This window comes from Echeneis naucrates, chromosome 3, assembly GCF_900963305.1.
Source record: "Echeneis naucrates chromosome 3, fEcheNa1.1, whole genome shotgun sequence".
In the NCBI taxonomy this organism is placed as follows: Eukaryota; Metazoa; Chordata; class Actinopteri; order Carangiformes; family Echeneidae; genus Echeneis; species Echeneis naucrates.
This window is the reverse complement of record NC_042513.1, coordinates 21831271-21858261: the sequence shown is the minus strand read 5'-3', so window position 1 is coordinate 21858261 and position 26991 is coordinate 21831271. Positions and strand designations below refer to the sequence as shown.

The following is a 26991-nucleotide window of genomic DNA, read 5'->3' as shown; positions in this document are numbered from 1 at the left end:
TACCGGGCAGAGAGGGAAGAAACCGTGAACAGGGTTTTGTTTGTGCTCTGAAGAAATACAAGATTAGTCTGCAGCAGAGATAAGAATAGCAAGTGAAATTCAATAAGTTCAAAGGCATCTGTATTTGTGCAATGTGCAGACTGTGTCTTACTCAAAACGCATTATGGTGAATATGCAGCAGCAGCCAGGAGCCAGTTGCTTTGGGCTAAGACAGCGACCAGAAGGAGGAAGAACCAGCTCACTCAGAAGATACAAATCTTATTTTAGGTCTCACATTGCAAACAAAAAATAAATAGGGAGGTCAGACAATGAGCTCAGCTAATTGGTGTCCGTCATCCCCATTAATAATTAAATTAAAAGTGTCTTCATTACACTGGCAGCTTTATATGACACATGTACCTTCACTGTCCTGTACATGGAGTGTGTTTCTGGGATTGCACGACATGTTATGTGCCCTTTGAACAAATAGAGGATATGATTTGATAAGAAAAAATCTATTTCTAAGAGACAGGAGTCAACCAAACAGCAGCAGAGCAGCAGAGGTGGGCGGTAAATGCAGAACAATCAGTCAAAGCAGAACGTGTATGATAAGCGGTCAGATTTAGGAATACATGGACGTGCTTGGATAAACATGCAAAAACACACAGAAACTCACAGACATTTAATAGCTGTGACAACTCCTCAGTCCTCAGTATTTTGTTTAAGTATGTCCAACATTTATTTCTCCTGAAATGTTCTCAAGTTCAAATCCAAATGATATTTACAATCACTAATGTCTGAGTTCATGATGTTGTTATGATTCATGAGCCACAAAGCAAACAGCAGAGTTAGTTATAAGCACTGCTGCTACACAAGTAGCACCGAGTTATTTGCTCTAAACCTGGACGTCAAACAAGATGATGAGAAAATGGTCATCAAATTCAAACTTTTTTGTGTTGTGTTCTTCTTGACTTCTGTAGTCAAGATTATTGTGAGGTTACATAAGGTGCTGTTCCCTGAATTGGGTCTCCTGGCTTTTTGTTGTTGTTCAGTGATTCTAGGAAACAATCACCAAGTTACACACGCATAAAACTCAAAGAGAGGTAATACAATACAGATATACACACAAGCATACACACGCACACAAAGACACAATGAAAATTTACAGTGTCTCCACGTGGGCTTTGAAAGAAGAGTAGGTAGAACATTTCTCACTGTTGTGTTTGTGTGTATTTGTGTGCATGAAACCAGACAAGATGTCCTGACCAGTTTGTGTTCATATGCTCTCACTGCGTAGCTGTGCTGCACATGACCATGTGACTTTGACATAGTTGTAGATGGGGACATACTCAGACACACACACACACACACACACACACACACTATCAACACCAGCCAGCCGTAGCGGGAACAAGGAAACACGTGTTGGGCTTTTTCTGAGAACTGAGTCATTGAAAGGGAGCAACAAGCAGCCAACCAGGGGGAGAGAGGGAGGGGAGAGGGAATATGTGGTGAGGAGAGTAGGCCAGAAAGAGAATCTGCAGAATGCTAATGTTTGTGTGAAAGTGGATGCCTGACCGAGACAACAAGTGGTGGAAGTGAGAACTGGTGTCCTGCTGGGAGGAATGCTCATTAAAAACTGAGAGGCCACCAAGTTTATTAACTCTCCTTCATCTGTTCGTATTTACTGCCCATCCACCCGTGCTATTTCTGCAATACTGCATCATCTGGACAATAATATCCTGTCTGTGATGTAAATGCTTTGTGTTTTAGGCACAACTTCCAGGGCCGAAAGTATATTTCAGTGTGCGGAAAAAGAAACTGTAATCACTGACAGACTTCATTTGACTTCATTCGAACAGATGCCCGCGTGCTAATCTGCTTTATTTGTTTATAAGGTTGGTTTTATCTGTACTGTACCTACTGTGTGTGCCTGCGTTAGCGTGTGTGTGTGTGTGTGTGTGGGTGGGTGCTGGTCGATATCTTCCCTACTGCTGCAGCTATGGCCCAGCAGTGTTACCTCATGTGGGACACGTGAAAGAGCCAGAGAGAGGGGCAGGAAGGAGGCTGTTTGCTGAGACAGTGCTAGCCTAATGTGAATGTATTCATTTCATCACCTCAGAGACAAGGGTGTCTCAAGGGGGCTGGGCTGCATGAACCAATCAGAACGCTGCCTGAGCCACGCATTACAAATGCACTATTGAACCCCCCCCTAACCCCCCCCCCCCCCCCCCAATGCTTTATGGCTTTAGAAAAATCTGATTTGGTTTCCAGGGCTGGACATGGCCGGTCAACACTGTTTTATCTCTGCCACCAATCCTGTTTTGACCTGAACAACATGTTCTGACATATACTGGACCAAACAGCAGGCAGATTTTCGTTCATTTCAGTATCCTAAATTGATCCTAAATTGGCATCTCTTCCCTTCTGTCCACCTCTCATCCTACCTAAAGAAAAAACTCTTACTGTTAGTGTCCTTCACTCGCTGACTGGCTGCCAAGGTTTATTAGGATTATGAATGTGACATAATTTTGTCTAGACAGCACACAGACAGTGTGTTTAGTAACACAAGCGGCTGTTGTGAAGTTCATTTGATCTAAAGATCTAAAGAAAGAAAAGAAAAATCTTTTGGGTTTTGAAATTTTAGCTCTAAATTAATAAAAGCTGTGACAAAGCTCAGAAGTTAACTTTTACAAAGTTTAATCTCACTAAATGTGGGAAGTAAATAGTATTTTCCTGCAAAAACACTTCAAACATAATCCTATAATTCTTCTAAAACTCTGATTAGCTTTTAAACAAACATACTCACATCTTGACAAAGACCAACAATAACCACAGGAACTAAATAATGTCAACAATTCATTTCCGTTAATGATGAACTTGCTGATAAGTTCTGAAGGAGGAGCGAGAACTACCCACTGAATGTGCTCACGGGCCCCAGCATGGAGATGCCATTATATAATACCCTCTAACGGTGGTGTCTTATGACTTTATGTGGGCTTGTGGTGGTGCGTGGAGATATGAGCCGTTGAGCCAGCACATGGTTTTACTGCACACAGAGAAAAAAAGAACTTTGTCCACACGTGCAGCGTCCACATACTGCTGTACAACAGACTCTTTGGATGACGATGACAGATTGTGTTTTATAGTTTAAACTTGGTGTAGCCTTGTTCTTTGTTAACTGGACTTGATGAATGCACCAGCCACTCCATGAGGGAGATTCCTTCTGGGTCAAAGTCTTAGACTGTTACCTCTCGCAGGCTGGATCTTCCTCTCTTTTGTGCCGGTTCTGACCGCCAATCAAAAGTCTGTTTTTCCTGAAATCCGATAAAAGCTGTAATGTGAAACTACCACAAACGGCTGTGAGTTCACGCGAGCAGTCTGTCTCTGCATCACTCTGTTTCCACTGACCTGTGTGCTGTGTGAGATTTTGAGCTTTAAAAGATTCAGCACTTTGGACTGAAGTAACATCAACTTGACTTTTGTGGCTCAGTTGTTGTTGTTTTTTTTAACATTTCTCTCAGCACTACATGAAGTTGCTGTGTTTGTCTAACAGAAAACAGATTATGGCTGATAGAGTATGTTATTTTAATTTTACTTTGGAATGGTGCAGGAGAGCTACCTGGGTGATCCTGCTAGTCACATATGCTTGTCTCAAAGATTAAGCCATACAGGTCTATTTACATATTGCTGGAGCAGTGAAACTGTCAGAAACTCATTCAATCAGTCGTCATTTATGAGTACTTACTATCATGACATTATAGAGAGTGTGTAGCAAAATATCCCTATATTTACTTCTGTTTACTGGCAAAAAGAATAATAATAATGATAATAATAACTTACTTATTTCAGTGCAAAGTATTAGACAGGCATATTTTCTTTCACTCCACCTTAATGCAACTTTACAATGTATGCTTGCATTATTTTTTTTGTTACCAGGGACCAGCTGTCATGGGGGCTGTCATCCTCAGCGTGGCTGTGGAAATTCTGCTCCCGGTCCTCCATGAATGCTCCATGTTTCATGATTCACGGTCCTGAGCTACTGCACAAACTTGACAGTGCTTTGTTGTGGTGGGTCACAGAGCATGTCGAATCCTTGTGAGAAGTTGGAGCAGAAATTCTGTTTAAAAAGGCAAAGTGGAACTTGAAAAAATAGGTGCTGTTCTCTGAGATCTTCAGGATCAAAAATCTGTCTGGTAGTTGCTTTTTAACGCGGTTGACAATATTCATAAACACTCGGACAGATGCTACTTATTCAGATGGGACGTCCTCCGGATGCTGCTAAAGGTCTTCTGGACGGGTCAGGGAGAGTCCTGGCTGTCTTAAATCTTTGGAACTGTTAGTAGCTGGTGCTTGTTTGACTAAATTTATCAACAAGCATGTTCTGGGAATGGAGTACTTGGAGGAAATCTGAGAGGGTCCAGAGTCACTGGACTCTCCTGTAGCTTCAGGTCTGACAGCACAAGGCCCATCTGACGGCACACACACACATTCTCACATGAAGCCAAGTAAATATATACACACATTATAGATTTGTGCTAATTGATAACAAACTGTAACATTATCAATCCCACAACAGTGAAGTCTTCCTGTCTGTTTTTTCTTTCCAAATACTTTATAACTTTATACTACCATATTGGCATTTTGTTTGCCAATGAAGTTTGTGTTATGTGAGTAATTTCCTCTTCCTCTAAAGGCTACTATCATTATTTGCCATGAAGTCCCGATTGCCTTTCATTTAACAAACACACACACAGAAACACCACAAAGCTTCCAGGTGCAGATGAGGAGCATCTAAGAGTAGTGGCATGGGCCAATCATCGAAGGGTAAGATTTGTTACTTGACTCTTTGCACTTGCAATGTTTCAGCTCACAAATTCAGCAGTGCAGGACACAGGATACAGCTCTGCCACACAGGGAACAACATCCTTTTTATGCATCGCAGTCTAATTCAGTCAGGCAGCAAATTTGTTTTACGTTAATATCTTTACAAAAGTTTAAATGTTATACATTAAATATTAAAGACGGTCTTTCAAAGTCAATTGATGGACGTTATGTTGGTATGATTAATCGAAAAAGTGAAAAATTTTTTAAATTCTGTATACACACACACCACATTTACAAAGACTGACTTTGTTTTTAAAGTAGACATATGAAGACTTACACACTGAGGAAATGTGAAATGTCTGTACATTTATACATGTCATACAAAACTGTACATTGTAAATTGCTGCCCATACACAGTGGAGTTGTGTCTCTGCACAACAGCAAAATAAATCATCTTCTATAAAGCCTAAATCACAAAACAATGCTCTACATCCTAACGCCACCACAATTACGTTTTCTTGTGTACACTGAAAATAAGTACTTTTTTTTTTACACAATACAAATCAGACAAAATATGTAAAAACAATATCCTACATGTAAAACACATGCAAATAAAACACTGACTGAAAATATCCCCTTTTACAAACGTTTGCTGCCAAAATTGGCTACCATGGTCCACAAATAATGGTGTTGAACATTTCAAAAGCTTTTCATGTTCCTGCAAGGAAGTTTCCGTTTATCCAACATCAGGATATTGTGAGGAGAACTACAAAGCAGCTACAATACGCAAACACATACAGTATGAAAAAAAAACAACACAAAAGTAGTACCTGTAGTTATGGAGTTCACTGAGTTTTCTTCAAATGGAACAAAAATGAATTCCAGATCTGCTTACACACTTTTGCTTCCATTATACTCTAAATCCAGATACTGTTGGTCCTTCTAGTTTTTCAATCCCTATAATATCCTCTACAATCTGATACCAGGCATTTCTTATAAATGAACCAAATTCATTTTAAAAGTACTACTTAAATCTTTCATGAACCATTTACATTTACAATTTGGAAACGTAAACAACACGTGGGTTTTACTGAGAAGCCTGCTTTTTTTCCTCATCGTGTGTCGCGACGCTCAGCTCAAGGCAAACCGCAGCTACATCCTATTTCTGTGTCCGTATGTCAAATGTTTCATATTCACACATTAGTCTTCTCACGTCACATGCTCATATCTGTTTTGTTTTGTTTTGGGTTTTTTTTGCATATCCTGCACCGTCCATTCAGAATTTAACTGAGCGAATTCAGTAAAACACTGCAGTACATTTTTCTCTCTGGCCAACAAAGTGACTGTTCATGGCCCGCTGTATCACCCGTTCCTATCATATATGTTTTCCGGTCAAGAAGAAGAGCGGCCGGTCCTCCTTGGCATTGGCGGTCTGGAATTCGTCGCTGAGTCTGAACCTCCATTCCTCCTCCAGCTCCAGCCGGCCCACCGTCTGCCTCAACGAGCTACGATCTGCACCGATGACACACAGAGTCGCACCTACAGGGAGGCAGACAGGAGGGAGAGGGAGACTTTAGTTACAATCTGGAAATCTAACTGACTTCAGCACTTCAGGCTTAATTGTCCTTTTATTTTTATTAGTTCCCAGAGATTCTCTTGGCACAAACATCAGGAATCTCAGTTATAATCGTTTATGTTTTTCTTTGTTTCATGTAGCCAACTAAAAGAAACTAAAATTAAAAAAATCATGATTTTTTTTCCTCTTGCCTTTCCTTTGTGCTGCAAAGCTATTAAACAAATGTTGCTCTGTCAAACGTGGCACAGCTGTCGGAGGGACAGACCTCTGTCTTGGTGATATTGTTCAATAATTATGCTGCTGAGGCAAAATCATTTTTTGTTGAATTTATTTTACTTTATTTCATAGATAGTAGAAATACAATCATTATATATGTGAGGAGAGAGAAGGAGGGAATATATAACCAGCAGTGTGGCATAATTGTGGGTTTGCATTTTAACCACCCAGCCAAAGGACACCAGGACACTGATGTCATGTTTTGTTTTCTTTTGTTTATACTAAAATGCTAAATGCAGCATCTTAGGCATTCAGATCCAGTAAGAAGCCTACTCATGGCAGAACTTGTATTTCTAAGGACATTATTTTGACATGTGCGACATATCATACATTTTTTTTGCATTTCCTCTGCCCTTTGTACCTTTGAGGAAGCTGAACTTCTTGAGGAACCCAGGAGTCACAAAGGAGTCAGCGAAACAGAGGAGAAGTCCGCTGAACAGCAGCCCAGACGTACTGATGTTGACTGAATGAGGTCTGGAGCTCACAAAACACACTGTCACCTCCAGGGAGCAAGAGATGATGATGATTAATGATCTACTACAGAGAGGCTGTGACTTGTCTCATTGTTTGAAACTATGTCCATAAACGTGTGTGTGCGTGCGTACCTCAGGTCCCAGGTTCAGGTAACAGTCCACAGACAGTACAGGGTGTGTGTAGTTCTTCGTGCTGAGTGGAAACAGCTTCTGGCTGGTGTGTTGGAGGTATTTTTCCAGGAGGAGCTGAGCTGGTGTGGCCAAGAATAGGTGCTTGCTGTCAGGGGCACAGATGTACTGTGAAGGTCCGACTGATGTAGGAACATCTGTCATCTGGGGAAAAAAAAATATCTCGTTGATTAACATTAGTATGTGTATCTTAAAGGATGTATAAATGGACACTGAATTTACCTTGGTTTTGATGATGAACGTCCTGTAACCTCCGATGGCAATCTGCTTCTTCATGACGCTGAAGGTGTTAAACCTGCAGACTAGTATGCCGGCACTGTGCAGCCTCAGCGTGAAGTCCACGTCATGACAGGTGAAGCGATTTTGGTCGTACTGAATATTCTGACTCCGGTCCACATTGAGGAGCAGGAAGTCATGAAGGTGACCTCTGGAGAACGGTTCCATTTGTCTATTACCTGGTGACACAAACGCAAATGAACTGGTGAGCTTACTTCTGTTTCTATATTCTTCTTTATTCCAAGAACTATCTTTCATGTTTGACAGCTACTAACAAACAATTACAGTCAAGAATCACGTTTTAAAATTACTTCAAGCGTGTGATCTAAAAAATGTATTTTGGACAGTTTAACCTCTGACCTGTGTGTCCACGACTGCTCCATTTCCTGATCCCACACAGCCCATAATGGGCAAGGTCTGGGCAAGCCTCCATGTGCTGCAAGACCTGCTTCAGTGACACAGCGTGCTCCGCTGGCCCGCTGAAAACAACCAGCAAAGTGCAGCCATCTTAATAACAGCCCATATTCCTACTCCTCATGTCAGCAACATCGACTTTGTATTTCGTAATTACTGGAGAAAAGCACGTCTGTATGTACTTGCGGGCGTCGAGGTCCACGGCGTTCCACATAACACAGGAGTCATCAGCCAGGATGATGAAGGGCCAAACGTCACCCGCAGGTCCCCCTCCCTCCAACCGACGACTGCGCTCCAGCTCCAAGTTGTGATACGAAAGCTCTTTAATCAGGAAGTGAGCCGCACCTGCAAAACAATCATCGTCATCCACCATCATTAAAGCTCTGAAATCACCCGTGCGTATTGAAATTTCATTATATCTTGGGAGATTGCTCTTCATGATTGATGATTAGTGGTGGTAACAAACCTATTCCGGCTCCATTGAAGACTGTGGGCAGCACCAGCATGATGTGGTTGGGCCAATACTTTTTATAGACAGCCATCTCATACTCTTTGACCACCAAAATATGAAGGTGTGACGCTCCATCCATGGCATGGTACAGATTGAACAGACCGTGCTCGTGACGCCCAGTGGTTGGAGTGAAAATTGGACTCTTAATGCAGTCTGGGCTCTTAAAAGGTGAAAAAAAAAAAGGTGAAATAAACTAATTCCAAAGAGTGACATGACTTTGTCTTTGACTGTATTCGAGGTAAATAATTTCAACTAAGAGATCCTCAGGTAGGAATCAGTAGGTAAACATTTTTATAAAAACAAATTGAATTTCACTGAGACCAAATTGTGACCTGTAGCACCACCTTGTGGAACAGTCTAGATGTTGCACTGTGCTCAAATCACTGCTATGAAGCAATCGTGTGGAAAGTGGAAAATACACTTCAACACAAGAGATTACATCTTTAATTACTGATTTTACGTCTATTGCATTTAACAGCGGCTGGAAAAAACTGCTAGCTGAGACTGACTTACCCAGTCCGAAGTGAGAGGCAGCCGCATGCTCTCCAGCTGGCCTCCTGGTTGGCTGAAGCTGAAGTAGTGCTCCTTAGACTTTGGGATGATGAAGTAGAGCTGGATCTCTTCTCCGAGCAGCAGATGGGTGAATGTGAAGGCATGCAGTGTTGACTCGTACATCTAAAGTGTTATCGGAGAGCACTGTTACGATTATATTTCAAAAGCAGCTTGGGGGTCAGTGCTTGTATCGGTTGTTCTGACCTGGTATCTGGGGTTGAAGCCCAAATACTGATGACACTGTTCACAGTGATGATAGGTGTTGTAGGCTGCATATTTAGAAAGCTTGATCCTTGATGTCCGCCGACGTAGGTACACCTCCTCCTGACGCACTGGGTGTCCTTGGAAAGACAAAAGGAAATGCAACAGGTAATATCTGGGGAGAAGGCTGATTGTTGTCGCTGTGTGTTCATACAGTGACTTTTGTGTCCACGCTGTTTTCTGATTATGGTTACCTTCAGTGCTGGGTCTATAACTAGGACAATATACAGCACTGATATCATCATATTTTGGGTCATGGATGGTGTAGTCGAAGGGTATTGTCCTCATAATATCTGGGTTGGGCCACGGAGCATTGGGGGGATGGTACTGGACGCCCTCAGCCTGGGGACCTAAATAAACAAAACATTTATATGTCCATGAATTAGAATCTATTTTGGACACATCAGGACAAAATGCGAGATACAATAAGATCTACATGGGAGCATTCAGAGCGAAACACGGAAACACAAAAAAGGGTTGAGGAAACAAAATGATTATGAGCATTGTGTTGACAAAGTATGGCCTCCATTATTTGTGATAGATATTAGCTACTGCTGCAAATATACTGACTGTAGTTGATGTCTTCCTCATCATAGATATCCACCTCCATTAGCCTGATCAGCATCCGAGAAAGAATACCCAGGAAGTGCAGGTACGCACCCGTCTTACCCACCTGACCAGGGAAAAAACAGCGAGAAGAGAGTGTTAGTGCACAGTATAATACGGGTTTAAGTAAAACAAAGAATTAAAGACAGGAAGTACCTGTGGCGGTCCGCTGAGCAGCAACCTGCGAGGATGAAAGTTGTCACTTCGTCCTTCAGTGCGATTGCTGCTGTCCATGTGGTAGGACCGGGGGACCGTCCACTGACGGTAATACAGCGACTGTTCTGTGCACGTCATCATCTTACTCAGCAAAGGCCTGCACACAAAGACATTGTACATGATTGAATTTCTTCTGAGCACCTATTTGATTGTGAAACAGGAAACGCTTTAAAGTCAGAATTCACTTTGTCCATGTTACCTGAAGCTGCTGGCCCATGTGACAGACATGTGTGGGAGGAACGAGGTACATCGTGGAAGCCCGCTGCTGTCACTGGCTGTGATGATGTCATAAAGGGCTCGAGGGAGGAGCACGGATGGCGGGCGACTCACTCCTCGGGCCCAGGAACAGCTCAGGTGAGGAGAGGAGGCGCGGGGGGACAAAGAGCCAGAGGAGTTGGATTTTGAGTGTTGGTTACGAGGCGGGGCAGGGGGAGGCGGCTGAGGTTGAAGGTTGGGAGTTTGCTGGTGCTGGGGGAGCGTTTGAGTGTGAGTTTGGGAGCTGGTTTGAGACAACGGCTGATTTTGACTCTGAGTTTGGGATTGTGGCTGCAGCTGGGAGATTGGCGAGGCCTGGGGATGAGTCTGAACCTGAGGTTGGGATGTAGACTGAGGGTAAGGAAAAGAGTGAGTGGAGGTTTGGGACTGGCATTGAGTCTGTGATTGTGAGGGCGATTGAATGGCGTCCACTGTAGCTCTTTGGACATTTGGAGAGGTGGTGCTTTGGGCAGGGAAAGGATCTACTACAGCTCCACCATCAGGGCACGACTGGAGTTGGTGGCTGGATGACAGAGGGGAGTCTCCTGGAAATGAAGAATTATCAGAAAAACCTCAAATCAGTCACCTAATCAGGTGAGATCTCCCGTCCAACAGTGAATCTAACATCCCACACATTTGAAAATCTAAAAGAGAATAATTCCTGTTTGTATGGCTCTCGTCTCACCGTTCTCCTGCCCCTCCTCCTCCTCGTTGTCAGTGCTGCTGAGTTTTTCAGCATCACTCTCCAGGAGGTCACTTCCTGGGCCGGGGTTGTGTGGAGGTCGTGACTCTGCCCTCACTAGATAAGCCGCCAGTCCAAGCTCTTGTTCAAGTGTGGTGCGCTGAAGGTAAGAGCAGCTTATCACCCGGAGATCGCAGTACTTCAGTGACCTGTAGGCACAAGTAATTTATAACACATCACAGCTTCATTGGCTGCAGAAGAAACATGCTGCAGCACATCAAACCTATTTTTTCCTGTAACTCTTGGAACAAAGATTCAAAGTTTAAGGTCTGAAGGAGATAAGATCAGAGCTCAGTGTGTGTACCTGGGCAGTGATTCTCCCAGGGGAGCAGCTCCTGACAGGATCAGGATGCAGGGAAGGGCCTCCAGCTCCAGGTAGGAACAAGGAACCCAGTTAGAATCCTGAATCTTTAACCATGTCTGCACAAACAGAAGCACAGTCGGTCAGTGTCTTTCATTTCACTGCTTTGCACCCTTGTCTAACCAAAAAAGGATTTATTCGATATTTCATGAAAATAAGATCAACACTTCCACCTTAATCTGATCAGTGAAGGTTTGTCCAATATTCAGAGCTTGGTTGGGATTTCCAAGTATGATTTCAAAACTTTCCTCCAGGCCCAGTTGCCTCCGTACTCTGGAGAGCCGTCGGTGGGCCCACGTGGCCAGAGCCAAAGAGGGGATCCTCAGCAGGACCATGTGACCATGGCGAGCTGGACACTGCTGGGCTGCAGTGAGCAGGGACTGTACAATCTCCAGCGTCTCCACAGACGTGTGCTTGTGAAGATTGTGGGAGCTACTGATTCTGCCGGATGCAGCCATCAGAGCGACGCAGTAGTGCTGGATCAGGACTGTGGTCCGGATTACGGCACTGTGCAGTTTAGGGAACCTAGGACAAAGAAAGACACTTGAATTCAACCTGTCTTTTAACTGTAGGGTGTGCGAGTATCGTACGTTTGTGAGCTACCTTTCTTCCAGCGCAGATGCCATGCTTTCGAAGGAGGAATCGTAACGCATCAAAGGAAGACTGCTTCCTGAACGAGTGGACTCTAAAAGCTCTGATACACCAAAGTACCGCGTCCTCTCATGATACAGGTCCACATCCTACGGACACAGATACACCAGGTTGTGCTTATACGCACATTAACTTGATTTGAAGTGCAAACTCTTAATCAATAATCTGTGTCAGTACATGCTACAGCACTAAAAGCAGAGTGGACGCTTACATTACTGAATGCCGACGGCCAGTGGATCTCATTGTAGGGGCTGATGCGGGTGTACTGTGTCTGAAGAGCAAAGGGGAAGGAGGTGACGTGGAGGATCAAGATGTTTGGAGCATCTCTGACCTGTCGGGAATTTAACAGCTGGTCCACCAGACCCACATTACTGTCTGAGCTGTAGGATGCACTGAAGACAAAAACATACAGAAACTGAGTTAACACGTGATTGCTTTGCTTTGAAGAAGGTCGCATTAACCAAATATTTTTCTGTTTCCTTCGTAACATACCTGCTAATGTCCCAGTGGGCGTGGTCGTGGACCAGGATGTAGAGTGTGTAGGAGTTACTGTGAGCTTCCTGAATGAGGCTGTCAATTCGTGCCTGAGCGCTCTGGTCCATCTTGACCACATATCGCTCAGCATCACGTTGAAACACACACTCCTGGTCTAAACTACCGAGCTCCTGAAGGACACCTGAAATACAGAGAGAGAGAGATCCAGGTCCATTTTGTAAGCACTCTGATCTTTTAGAGATTGGAATTCAGATTGGATTCGTGAACATAGTTCCTGACAAATAGCCCCTATGTGACTAACCAGAGCTCCAGAGGTGGAGCACAGTCTGTTGGAAAGTGACTTCGGAGGGGGGGACCAGGATGAGGAAGCTGACCCTGTCAAAGGAGCCCAGGTCCAGGTTCTGTGTGCTGGAGTCTGCTATGGCACAAACATGGGACAGCAGCTTTCGAGCCACCGCCAGCTGGATGGGACGGACCTCACGCCACTCTACAGAGTATTCTGCAGAGACAGAGACAAATCCACATCGTGCTCTGTCAGGAGTTTTTGGACATTATGACTGTCCTGGTCTCAATTAAGGGCATCGGTTTGCAGAAGGAGATGAAAAATATGATGGATTACAGTTGATGTGACTGTTGAAACGGGTGCATAAAAACAGAGTATACCGTTCAGCTGTGTGTGTCTTACCTGAACAGGTGTCTTTGGGACTTGAAGCTCTCTCTTTAGAGCTGGGTGACTCTTTTGAGGCTTTTGGACTGGGCGTGTTCTTGAGACTTTTGTCTTCGCTTGATTCCTGACTGCTGGATAGAGGCGACGGCTCGTTGCTGTCCACGGTGGCTCTATCCAGGACGGAATCCATATCACCATCTGAGAAACAGAAAGCCACACAGCATGTTGGTAAATCATGACTAAAACACTGAATACTGTACGCTCAAACGTAATTCAAACGGTAAACTGTCAACCACACCTTGTCCGAGTGAGTTGCAGAAGTGGATGAGATCCTGAGCAACACCAGTGGAGAGCTGCCGGTTAATTTCTTTAAGGCCATCGTTGGGGGAATACATACTCTCTGCCAAGGCACGACATTGATGTTTGCCTGCATTGCATACAAAAATCAAATCAAATCTGATTCTGATTCTTTATGTTTAACATTTCGGACTTTACAACATTCATAAAAGCACCTAGAAACACAGCTCCCACCTGTGACTACCACACACGACTGCGTTTCTTGTCCCGGTGCAGTGACAATAATCACCACATAGTTGGTGTTTTCAAGTCGTCCTTCAATCAACCTGCCGAACGTCTGTTGGAGGCCTTGAGCCAAAGACCTGATCTGCTCCCCTAAAACTATCACGCCCTCTCCACAGGATGACGCAGCGAGCTGGGCGAGCCAAGGAAGCTGGCTGGAGGTTAGAGGCTGCTGGCTGGGGTTGGGCAAACAGAGATATTGGGGGAGGCCGGACAGGGTGGAGGGGTTCTGGAGAAAAAAAGAGGTTGACCTATTTGTTAATTCTTTCCGTGTATATGTATTTCTTTAAAATCTTTCATCGGCAGCACGGCAACACTGTCAATGTAAACACTTTGTTGTGTTAATACACTTCAGGTGACTGGAACCAGACAAATGCTCAATGAAAAAAGCTCGGCCTCATATAATTCTGGATCCCATTGATGCTCAGATGCTCCGTCTCACCTCGATGCCATAATGCCTCCCTTGGCTGGCAGGAGTTTGAGGCTGTTGGTATTGTCGAATCTCACTGAGGTGAGATTCCCTCCATGATCTCATAAATATCTGCTCCAGGTCCTCAATCAGGGGAACTTGGTCAGGGCCTTGGGAGACCAAAAAAAAAAAAAAGTTCACACTTTTTATTCAAAAGACTTTACAGTGGTGTAATACTTTTTATGTTTCAGTGATAACAGCATAAACTAAATCATGAAACATCTCCAATTATCCATACAGTTGTTCATATGTTACTGATTTGTTAACTGCCTGCCTCCTTGTGGCCTTTATGAGTCAAAGCAATGACACCCTGAAGAATTAATCACCTGCCTCACAGCAGAGGTCCTACTAATCTCTGAATTACAGCCTTTACTCTGCAGGAGGGTTTCAAACTCACCTAGCTGAACAAGGTAGTAAACTGTGAGTAAAATCTGCATCTCAGTGGAAAGTGGCTGTATGGGCGACGGTCCATAATGCTGGTAGACTCTGGGGAGTGTCTGGGAGCTCAGGTAACAACTCTGCAGCAGAGAACTGACAAGCACTTCACTGACATTTCCTGTCAGCTGAGGGAGAAGGCCATGACCTGTGTCAATAAGAGGTAGACAGATAAAACTGGTGAACATATGGCAGCAATGAGCACCACATGAACTGGATGGTAGTTCGTAGCTCAGGTGTTAGATTTGGTCATGAGGCCTTTCATTCAGGTGAGCCCCTCCTTCTCCTTTCTGCAGGTTGGTATGTTGATATGGACATGATGCTAAAACTGTTCCCAATGTATGGGAGTGCAAAAAACCCATCTGACTGTAAGAAAGAATGCCATTCTGAAATAAATGATTGGCAACTAACAAAGAATAATAATAATAAAAACCCAGTTAATTCATTAACAGCACAAAAATATTACACCGCATCAAACTAAAATAGAAACCAGATGTTGAATGGGAACAAGTGGCGGGAAAATTCAGCTCTATCTATTCCCATGACAGACAGGAATAATGGTAAGGATGGGAACATATGATAGGAGGACAAAGAGCAGACAAAGTGGAAAACGGGTGAGAAGTGAAGAGCCGACAGGTCACACATACAAAGAAAAAACAATAATAAGTTAAGGATGACAGTACATACACTGCATTGGATTTGGTTAAAGAAAGGAGCGAGCTGAAAGGGGACCCAAACCGGTGAACAGGATGGACACGAGGAGATGAGGGGAGGGCAAGAAGGCTGAGAAACAGCCCTGGGCATCGGCTGACCTCTAACCTGTGAGGTGACGGGAGCTAAAAGCGGCCATCTGTCAGGTGGTTTACTGAAAACCCAACCTGTCCACCTGCTTGAGAAAGTCCAGAACTGACAGCTGGGTGGAAATTTATAAGAACGCCACCAGCTCGTAAATAACAGCTCTGATAAGCAATAAAGTTAACAGCACGGAAATACGGCTGCCACTGCATGAACTCTACTGTGTGCATGCATTTGACAGAAAAGCAGAAGAGGGAAATTTTACTATGCTAAATCACAAAAATTGGTCAACTAACCCTTGAAGATGACAGGCTGCAGCCTGCAGGTGTGTAGCAGCTCATCAGGCACAGTTACCGACAGGCCTGGGGGAGAGAGGGGGGTTGAGGATCCCTGTGATGAACTCAACGAGGCAGCAGTCTCTGGACACATCGGGGAAGGAGGGCGCAGAAGTAAAGAAAAAAAAAAATCGGGAAATACTCATCAAGCCATATTGAGCATTAAATAAATCCCATTCTGTCGTGTATCTCCCCTCATCATTTACCGTAAGCAAGCTTTTACCTGGTTTGGCTCCACTTGTTACAGCAGACGACATGGAGAAGGCCGATGATGACGGCGGTGTCTTCACTGCGCTCTCTGACACACTGTTGGCAGATGACTCAGGAGACCAGCCCTTGTGTCTCTTTTTTGGGGGTCCAGCATTTGCATGTGGCACTGCAATTAAAAAAATATACATAACACAATGGCTTTGTATGTTTTCAATGTAGAAACTGAGACACGTTTTAGCTCTTCGTTGCTCATCACTCTAAACGCAATTTGATTACTTGGGTTCTTCTTTTCTTGCTTTTTTGGTATCATATTTTTCTAATTTGCTTCCTAATAGATGGATAGATGTACTTTATTGATCCCAAGCCGGGAAATTCTTCTGTTACAGCAGCCAATAATCAGCATTGTGAAAAAAAACTGTGGAAAATATTTATAGACAGCACTATACTCTATGAAAATATAGTAGTAAAACAAACTCTCCATATATATAAAAAAATAGATTATTAAATAAAGAAAAACAAAACAAACTCTGAAGGTTCAGTGTGACATAGAACGAGACCAGGCTGACGGACGACTATCCAGAGGAGAGTTCACAGTTTTCTCTGTCTGACAGAGGTGAATTATTGGACTGTGTTCTGGTTTGTGGCAGGAAAGATTTAGTGTCCCTGTTGCTACAACAGCGAAGCTGTAAAAGTCTGTTGGAGTTGGTTTCTGCTGTATGCCCAGTGTGTGTGTGTGTGTGTGTGTGCGCGTGTGTGTGGAGAGGCTGTTCAGATTTATCCGTGATGGACGGCAGTTTGATCAATGCCTTCCTCTCCAGCACACTGTCGAGAGCGTCCCATTTGCAGCCAATCCCAGAGCCAGCCTCTAACAGGAAGTCATCTGGGTCGAAGAACTCACAAATTGTGGGTTACTGTTAATACAGTAATGTAAATCATCAAGTTAAGTCGTACATTAGCCTGTCTCTTCCCCTTCCTCTGCAGTGTCTGTTGAAATGCAGTAACAGGGGAGACATATAAAAGGTCCACTTGTTAAGAGGGCCATGAAAAAAAAAACAACACAACATTGACAGGAAGGAAGCTTTTCATTCAGTGAGAAAGCAGGAAAAAAGACTGAGACGGAGCGAATTTTACAACCCTGGTTTATAGAGGTGAGAGAGTGAGGGAGAGGGAGGGAGACAGACAGAGAGACAGACAGAAGAGAAAAGAAGGAGGGAGACATTTAGTGCTCTAAGTGTTGGCAAAGGAAAGTAGGTAAAACAAAGACAACCCCCAACACACAATGCAGCTGGCTGGCTTCTGTATAGCAGGGGTGTTATAACACACACACACACACACACGTATCACTAACAGCTTAACCCCATCAGGACTAGTCATGACAAGGTCGGCTCTTATAACAGGAGAAGTGCCAGAAAGGTACCAGAATGCATGCACACAAACACACAAACACACAACAGATACAAACTCACTGTGTTTACACAAAGACAGGAAAGGAGATAAAAGTGAAACCAAGCAGGAAATCATTAGATGCCCATGCAACAAATACAGAAACTACAATAATCTGGGAATCTTAAAACCCCTTCACGGGATTTTCTTGGTCATATTCAGTGAAATGAGCCATAACTCCACCGACAAACAAAGTGTCACATGTATATTTATTTCTTGAGGATAGATGTATTGTGGAGTTACGGTCACGTGTGATACCTGTCCCTGACGGTCTCCCGGGGCCTGACTGGTTCAGAGGTGGCTGGGTGAGGGAGGGGACAGCACAGCTGCCATTTGTCAGTGAGTGTGGCAGAGGAACATCAGCTATTTGAGGCAGGCCGCTGGAGTCCACATGTGATCCTGCTGCATTTCGTGAGAGAAAAGAAACTGCTTTCGTGACATTAATTACTGAGACTTCATAATATCAACATGACTTCAGGCTTTTCTATCTGCTGTTGTTAGTTTTGCAGAAGCTCTTTGTCAGTCTGTTACCTGGGTAGCTGACCGGTGTGTGTGATGTCAGGTTTGGAGGCTGGTCATCAGATGCGACTTGGCCTTCTGAGAGACTCGACCCCAGTTGTCTTATCCTGCCATCTGAAACACACAAACTCAGTATTTTGTTATTCAGAAAGACTCTCTGAAAGAAACTCGTCTTCGCAGGGCCAAGGTCGTAGTTGTGTGTGTTTCATATGTAAGAGTGACTGAGCAGCATAGTACAAATTTAAGGCTGATTATGGGATGGATCAGGGATAGGTGGCTTGTCACCTTCTAGACTTTCTCCTTCACAAGCAACAGAAATAAAGGATTCAACATCAGACGGAAACTTTTAGTTTTAGATTAGGTTCTTTAACACGGGCCTTTTCACCAGGTGGTGTCCTTTACAGGTTACCTCCAGGCTGTGGCCTCACCTTTCACCTTTTCTTTGAGCCTGTCAGACCTATACTCGTAGTTTCTAGATCACCACAGGTCAGATTCTTTTTAGACTTCTTTAGGAGAACAACGTTAAATTACAATATGTGACTCTTCCTGGCATGCATCGCTATGAAGCGTTTTCTTTAGTTGATAAACTCACCTGTATAATTATCTAAGGAATGTTTTCAACACCATCACCTGGCAGCCAAATAATAATAAATTACTGCTCCTGGCCACAGAAAGGCAACGCTTAAAACGCATATTTATGTCTTTTCTGTACAGCACTACTTCCTCAGGGCAGACTGGAAGCTTCAGTGACGAGACAGTCTGACTGGTTATCACGCTAAATACAGAGGAGATAAATACATGGAAGTAAGAGATACAGAGGCAAAAAAAGAGGCTTGTTTCATGCCAACTCAGCTCTTAGAAAAAAGTTTGATGCTGACCTTGCAGTAATTTTTATAAACTGATAAGTAAAACATTGGCTGATTTTGGCCACAACAACAAAAAATGTAAATAGATTATTTTAATGTACAAATGATTATTAAGGTAATAGCTAAACTAGTTGATAAATTGATATAAAAACAGTCATTACTGTCCTCCCCTCCACTGCTGAGCCATCACTTCTCACAAATCCGGTTAAAAACAAGCCCTAACGCACTGATAACACGATTCATCATTACCTCGCCCTCTTTCAACATGTTTGTTGGTGCAACTCCAGCCATAATGATTGATCACTGTTGCATGCCAAGTTTGAGTATCCAGGTAAAGAATCAGATGGGCCTCTTGGCTGCTTCCATGTACGCAATCCACATTAGTGTTTATGTATGTTTTGCTTACTGTATGTTGCAATCGGTTTAAAATCTGTTTTTAAAAAAAAAAAAAAAAAAAAAAAAAACAGCAACAAGAAAACAACCCATATGAGGAATCACCTGCCGAGTACAACACACGCCTCCGTGTCTTACCGTGACCCCTCCAGCAGATGGGCGCTCCTTTGACCAGCACGCCCTGGTTGTTTCGGTACAGATGGTACCTCAAGTGCTTCTGTTTCTTGGGCTGGGTGCTGAGCTTCAGGTTAATGTGGTTGGAAAACTCTGTGAAGTAACGAAAGCCTTTCTCTCCACAGCCCATACAGTTCCCCAAGAAGCCTGATGGGAGCACACACACACGGGGGAAATGTGAGTAGGAGAGAATATATCTGATGTCTTTCTGCAGTATCACACATTCAACTGGCTGGATAATGTGGCTAATGATTTGCAGCAAAACAACGGCGTTTCCTTTGGCCCTGGAAATATTTCCCCCCATATGTCATACTGGCTCACCCAGCAGTGCATTGCGACCTCGCTCGTCCGGCAAGAAGCGGCAGTCCACTGCACACACCAAGAGCGTGTCAGGGAGGGAGGGGGACTTAATCCCGACCAACATGAACCCAGAAGGAACATCCAAGGGATCTGATGCCAGCGAGGACAGACGCAGATCCCTGCCTGCCTGACAGAAGCCTGTGAGGAAAACAATGAGATACCATGTGCAGACAGTTGATGCTCATTATCTTTTGTCATTAAGCCATCTAAAACAGCGCATTACATTTTCTCCTCCAACTACGTGTGGCTGCATACAAATATAAAGGCGCATCCCACAGAAACAACTCAAAATACACAACCAACCACACTCATCATATCTCTCTGTCCAGTGCGCCTTCAATGTAAAGCACATGCAGAAAGGAAGTGAACGCACACATTGTTACTATGCTCTGTCATGGCAGATATTATTTTTTGATGAGAACGTGTGTGAGTGTACAAACCATCCGTGGTGCAGCATCCCTCAGGTGGGGGTTTCATTTGGTAAGGTATTGGGGGGCTGTTTGACTCCGAGCCATCCTCGTCATCCTCGTCATCGTTCTCTGTGCGTCCTGTCGAGTATCAGTGACGATCATATGAGAAAAAGTGTGGCTCTTTAGGTTATTCAAGATTGCCGGGATATTTTCAGGAAATGTCTACACTGTTTTGCAGGATTTAATATCCACGCCGCCTACCGTTGTGTGCCAATGGCTGCTCTGTTTCAAGGTATAGCTGCGAGAAGACAGGTCGGGGTACAACAGTGTTCGACCTCAGTGACGCCTCAATAGAGTTATGGAGAACCTCCTCGAAGCGCGTCGTCCGTAGCTGACCAGCATAGGAGTTCCCCATTGATGTCCTGGAAGATTCATAAGACACATACAAGCTGACGAGACTTCGCTTTGGTTTACAGTAACCATTTATCAAACTCCAATGTGTGTTAGCACTTTAACTTCAGATGCTTGCAGTTTGCTTTCTATATGGTTTGCTTATAACTAGTGTCAGTTGGAAACTGAATATATTTCAGTGAAATCTGTGAAGAGTAATAGAAAAAAATTCTCCAGTGATTTTGTATGTGAGAAAAGACAAAACACTGAAAGCCTGTTGGATACATTTTTTGAATTCCTCTGACAGTCAAAATGAATGTTATTAATATCAAATCCAGGCAACAAACAGACAAATGCAGTCCCAGACTTACTCACATTATAAATATGTCCCGAGACAAACACTGAAATCTAAACACACATCTATTTACACAGTCTCACACTCACACACACACACACACACACACACACACACACTCACACACGCACACATTAACAGTGGTTACAAGTGGATGGCAGCTGTCCAGACAGCGTCCCATAAAATCCGCTTCACTGACAGAGTCAGGACACCCTGACCTAGACTCCACTCCCTCTCTCTGTTTTTGTACTTTCTCCCTCTCTCCGTCTCTCTGCATTTCTCCCCAGTTAGTCGCTCCTTCACGATAAAACAGATGAGTCTCCCCACAGAAACAGCGATTCTAGCAGGCGGCTTTTCTGAGTTTGTTGAAAATATTGTATTATTGGGGTTTGTTGTTTTTTTATTCTTGCTTTTTTTTAGAATAAAAAAAATGTTGCTACAATAAACTCAAAATGACTGCTTTGTTACCTGTCATACAGTACACCTCGTATACTGCAGAGAAATAAATGCATCTCACTGCTGCCGTGTGTATTTTCAGAAGGACGCTCACTGCTTGAACAGGGACAAAACACTGGATGATGTGTAATAACCGCTGGCCAAGGTTTGGCAGACGGACGGCAGATTTCTGTGATGTACAGGAAACAAACTGGGTCACTGAGGAAGAAAATGACAAGGTTGGATTGTTTATGCTGCCTAACCCCCTTCGAATGTCCATATGCTAGTTACTAAAGACACACACACACACACACACACACACACACACAAAAGGCTGACATGAGGGACATAAAACCTGGTTGCATGAGATTCATTGTTGAGTCTGAAACCAACAGGTTAACATAATGGAACGACTGGCCTGTCAGATTACGGACGCACACGTTGGTTGACAGACCCAAGAAAATATTGGTCAAATCAAAACTGTTCTGACTAATAATTCAGTGTTCGATATAGCAGCTCTACAAATCCAAATAATTTATTAATTCAATGCCTTTCAAAGTTTGTCATTCTGCAAGATAAAAATATGGTCGAGGAAAAATGTGCCTAATATCTGCTCAGTCAACGTCCTTTTTGGCTCTATATTTGTATAGCTGCTGAGTTGTTCTTTACTTATAACACGTGACTCACACGATACATGTGGGTCGGTCAGCTGACCTCTGGGGTCGACCAGGATGCTCCACTCATGTTTTCTTGGCCTAATTTAATCCTGTGATCCAGCAACCAGGGAGACAATCATAATGGCAACATGCTCTGGAACTGAAATTATCACATTTTTTCGTCAGTAAAGTTTCAGAAACGGTCTCTCTTTCTCTCGCTCGCTCTCTCTCTCTCTCTCTCTCTCACACACACACACACACCTCAGCAGCCACACTTTCATATGTAAAGAAGCAGTGCAGACTTTTAAAGCTTTGCACCGCTTCGCAGAGAGACACAGGGTGGAAGACAAAAAGGCCTGTCATAACACAGTCAGCGCTGAGAGGAAGTAATCACACCTTCTACCAAAGAGCAGACTGATCTTTTACAACCAGAGGGAGACAGGGAGGGAAACAGGGAGGAGATGAAAGCAGAGAGGTGTATTCCACCTTTTACTGAATACTACTGACAAAATGCTGTGGCTCTTAATCTGCAGTGCAGCACATGAGCTCTTGTAACTGGTTACTATTGTTCAGCGTTAAGTAGGTAAGAGTCAATGTGACTTTCTTTTGAGTTACCTACATGGTCTCATATGATTATTGTGTAAACAGCTTTTCTACGGTTCATTGTTGTATAACAAAGAGAGAATTTTCTGCATGCACTGATACAGGGGACAGCAGATGCAGGTATTTGTGTCTACTATAATGACAGGCAACATGTTTTGTTTTTTTTTTTCTTTAATGTAAAGGCTGCGGGGAGACGGATGAAGGATCCTGCTGTGGTTTTCATTGTTCAGTCAAAATGCTCATCTTTGTATTTCATCTCTAGCTGCAAATTAGGCTGAAGTGATTTTTAAGGAAGGACTGTCTAACAAAACGAGAGCTGCAGCACGTGAAAGAAAACATGAAGCAGAGATGACAGAAATGGGCTCTTCAGTCAAACTTTTCAGGAAGCTTTATTGATCTTTTCTCCTCCCTTTTACCCCCCCCCCCCCTTCCTCTTTCCCTAACACGGACGTGGGAGATCCTTTCATCTCCCTCCTCCTCTTCTTCTCCTTCTGTCTTCCACCCCAGGGAGAGAGACACTATTGTGGTGTTTTATGACCCCTTGGACCCCCCCCCCCCCCCCCCCCCCCCCCACCGCCACCACCACCACCACTACCACCCCCACCGCCACCACCACCACCACCACCACCTCCACCGCCGCCACCACCACCCTCAACACGCTCAAACAACCTTGCACTCTCAAACCCTAAAGTCAGGATGCCTTTAAGATCTGCCCCAATCACAGATGATGTTACCAATCCAAAAAAATAAGTAAATAAATAAATAATTTTTCAGGTGCTTCTTGTATTTTTATTTTTCAGGCGTCCCCTTATTCATGGCCAAATTGCTGATACAACATTAATCACTCATTATAGTTGATCGGCAGAAACAAACTAAGAAAGTAATTCGTCATTGTTAACCTTCAATGAATCAATGGACAGAGTGAGAGAAAAAGATTTGTTGCAATCTCACTGAATGTGACAAATATATTCACACACTCCAGAATAAATTATGTCCTGTCAAGCTTCTTGTTAATATATGCAAACGCACATATAAGCTCTTTGCTTTCAGGGCATGGACATATTAGTTTGAGGGATGTCTCATGACCACGAGGTCAGAGGTGAGCACAGATAACAATGTTTAAGTTAGACTTTGATGTGGCCTATACTTCTGATACACACAAACACATATGCAGATGTGCACACACACACACGAACCCACACACATGCTCTCCCATGAGCTCTGGCTCAGCGCACACAAAGGGCTTGTCTTGAGGGGTGAGAGGTCATCCTGGGAGAGGTCAGATAAGAACCCCAGGCTCTTTCTCTGTTGGCCAGGCTCACATACCAGCCAAACTCACACACACACACACACACACACACACACACACACACACACACACACACACACACAAACAAATGCAGCATCCCTGCTATTCTTCTTTTCTGTTCAGTCTGACAAACAGGGTTGGAGTATCCAACCTCCACTCTGGCACCTTCAGCAGCAGATCAAATTACACAAACACATGCACGTACACAGACACACACATGCAGCATGCAAGGGTTCGCACACAGACAGACAGACACAGACAGTTAGGAGAGAGAGAGAGATAAAGCAGAGGAATGTCGAGCAGTGTCAGCTGGTCAGTGCAGCATCTCTTTCCTGAACAGTAGAATTAAAAGAGAAAACCCTTCTGCTTTTCAGATGCTCTACGACCGATGACCCACAACCAAACCCATATGCAAAGTGATGTCAGTTGTGTATACACACACACACACACACACACCCCTCAGATGGGCTCATCACTGACCACTGACCCACAGAAAATGCTCTCATTCATGGTTTGCTCAACAGACTTTGGGTCAATAGTTGGCCAGCCAACCGGCCAACTGCTCCCTCAGACAGCCGTTCAGCTATACATGCACAAATTCACCCTCATGAACCAACAACAGTGTTTCTTCTTTTGTGCCTCACAACGCCAGTTTGCTGAGTATGTCATAAACAACGCAGTCCAACATACATGTTGTCTTCAAGTCAGTGACTGTGTGTCTACATACTGCACAGTACAACTAGCTGCTTGAGCTTCTGTAATGAAATATTTGGAAGGCACAACAACTCCCTGAAATATTGTTTGTCTTCTTGTTGCTTTGCTATCTTGCTCCGTGTCCTTGAGCAGGTTTTTCTGCCCTCTCTGCTCCTCTCTATCTTGCACGACTCCTGCTGAACTTGTGTTGTCTGCGGGCATGTGAGGGCCGGCTGAAAGGCCACCTTCACTGAGGTTTTTAACATTTTTGCTGCAGGGCTTCACAAACTAAAGCAGGGTTTGGCACATCGTACAAATGCACACAAACTCTATCCCCTGCACACAATCCTGCTTTACTTTATAGCCGTAAACACCGGATCAAATGCATGTTTATGAAACAATATTAACTTCATTTACTCATTTTTTTGGACATCAATGTATCTGTTGAAACTGTTAAAAAACAGCTGATGAACGACAGAATGATGAATCATTTAGTGCCAAGTTCAGTTACTAAAGAAGTTTCCTAATAAATTAACTAAAAGTTGGTGGAAGCCACAATGTTTTTGTAGGATGTAAAAATCTATTTGAATTAAGTCTGAAGATGAGGTCGGGTTAGTGAAATATTTAAATAACACAAAACACCAGACTAAGACCAAAGCTGCAGACTTAGCGAAGCAAATTCATAATTACAGCAAATGTGCATCCATGAGAAGAACGAAAAAGGAGTAAATACAAACAGTGTGCAGCTTACATTTCTGCCATTTATGACCAAGAAACACAACGACTAAGTTTAAAAAACAAACCAAAACAGCTGACTGGCGTTTAAACGCACGTTTTCCAGCAGAACAGTCCAACCGTGAAGCTGAGAGCCGCATCTGTCCCCCCTGTCCTCCCTGTCCCCTCTGTCCCCTCTGTCCCCTGCTCAGGGGTGTTTCACCTCGGACTGCATCAGCAAGCAAGCCAACACACAAACAAACAGCAGCAGCAGCAGCAGAGGACACTGAAGGTCACTTTTCCATCATCCTTCCTGGGATCGTCCTGCAGGACTCACCTCTACAATCCAGCGGGACGAGCCGCCGGTCACTGCTGCTCATTCACAGCCTGGAAGTTGGTCCAACTGTGTGTCTCCACCATGTCCCCGGCACGAGACCTGCAGGGACTGAGAGGGGCGCGTGTCATCATCCCCGAGCCTCCGCGAGGAAAGTCCCGCCCCCTTCCGTCCATATTAGTGACCCGAGTGGCTTCTTCTTCCCCTTTAACCGTGTGTGTGTGTGTGTGTGTGTGTGTGTGTGTGTGTTCACATGTAGTTTAGATTTATGAATAATAACAACAAAAACAACTACAATAATAACAACAATAGCGACGATGATGATAATTATTATTATAACAACTAAAATAAGATTAGACATAATAAAAGCACTGATCATCTAACAGGCCCAACTTCTGCAGTGTGAGGTTTTTAATCCACACAGGTTTGTGTCACTGACAGCTGCAGCTCCGAGTTGTGTTGTTGCTTCAGATTCAGCCAACATTAGCACACACGTCTGTTGGGGACAAGCAGTCACATGTGACCACTTTTTGTATACATAGACACACAGAACAAGAAACACTGTGACAATGTGATATTTGGGAGGAGGGACAGAGTGATGGAGCTGATAACTGAGTTTTAATGGAGCCATCAAACAGCCACCCAAAGGAGATCTGGAGTTTCAAAAACAGAAGTTGCTTGTTGTTATTTATGGTGACTGTTTGCTCTTTTGAGATCTTTAATGACAATGAATTTGGGTTTTGTATTTAAAAAAAAAAAAAAAAAGAAAAAAGTGTCACAAGTGCACACACTGTATTTAACTATCTACAACTTTGTACTGAAATAAGATAGCTAAGATGTGATGAATAAAGAAAACATACCAGACGTCTCTCTTGCATTTAGTATGACATCTGTTCCATTAGGATGTAACTGCGTCCAGTCAGTGTAAGGAAGAGTGGAAAGTGTGACAACAGCTTCCAGATAGAAAAAACTAAAAAACTACATAAAAAACAAAAGAAAAAAATCACGACGCATCTTGGCTGAGAACAAAAAGTGAACTGAAATAATTAGACACCTACAGTTAGAGACTTTGGTCATTTTTAGATATTTGTCTCCCTCTACAGGGATAAAACGAGACTTACAGGAAAAGACGAAAAGAAGAGGCCAGATCTCTAAATCAAATATATTTTTATCCTTATATGTTGCTA

General features: G+C 43.6%; 1 protein-coding gene across 1 annotated transcript; it reads right to left on the bottom strand.

Annotated features, from left to right (window-relative positions):
- Positions 1-5204: 5204 nt before the first annotated feature.
- Positions 5205-25619, bottom strand: greb1 (growth regulating estrogen receptor binding 1). The gene is made up of 34 exons (XM_029497886.1): positions 25589-25619; positions 20577-20737; positions 20346-20453; positions 19867-20043; positions 19510-19692; positions 18125-18226; positions 17852-17995; positions 16164-16316; positions 15902-16024; positions 14773-14958; positions 14349-14485; positions 13859-14135; positions 13626-13754; positions 13346-13525; positions 12962-13159; positions 12658-12841; positions 12377-12557; positions 12118-12254; positions 11688-12039; positions 11458-11573; positions 11097-11302; positions 10356-10956; positions 10097-10253; positions 9905-10007; positions 9529-9684; positions 9278-9414; positions 9035-9196; positions 8477-8681; positions 8193-8355; positions 7957-8075; positions 7543-7775; positions 7264-7464; positions 7020-7158; positions 5205-6345 (listed from the first exon to the last, which is right to left on the bottom strand). The coding sequence occupies exons 2-34, from the start codon at positions 20728-20730 to the stop codon at positions 6182-6184; spliced, it is 5967 nt and encodes a 1988-aa protein (XP_029353746.1). The 5' UTR covers positions 20731-20737; positions 25589-25619; the 3' UTR covers positions 5205-6181.
- Positions 25620-26991: the final 1372 nt, after the last annotated feature.

Excerpts from the sequence above, each read along its gene's own strand:
- greb1 (XM_029497886.1), bottom strand. The coding sequence starts at position 20,730 with ATGGGGAACTCCTATGCTGGTCAGCTACGGACGACGCGCTTCGAGGAG. Across the intron at positions 16,025-16,163 it reads AACAAGTGGAGCCAAACCAG|AGACTGCTGCCTCGTTGAGT; the intron begins GTAAAAGCTTGC and ends CGATGTGTCCAG. Across the intron at positions 12,255-12,376 it reads GGCCGTCGGCATTCAGTAAT|GATGTGGACCTGTATCATGA; the intron begins GTAAGCGTCCAC and ends CTGTGTCCGTAG.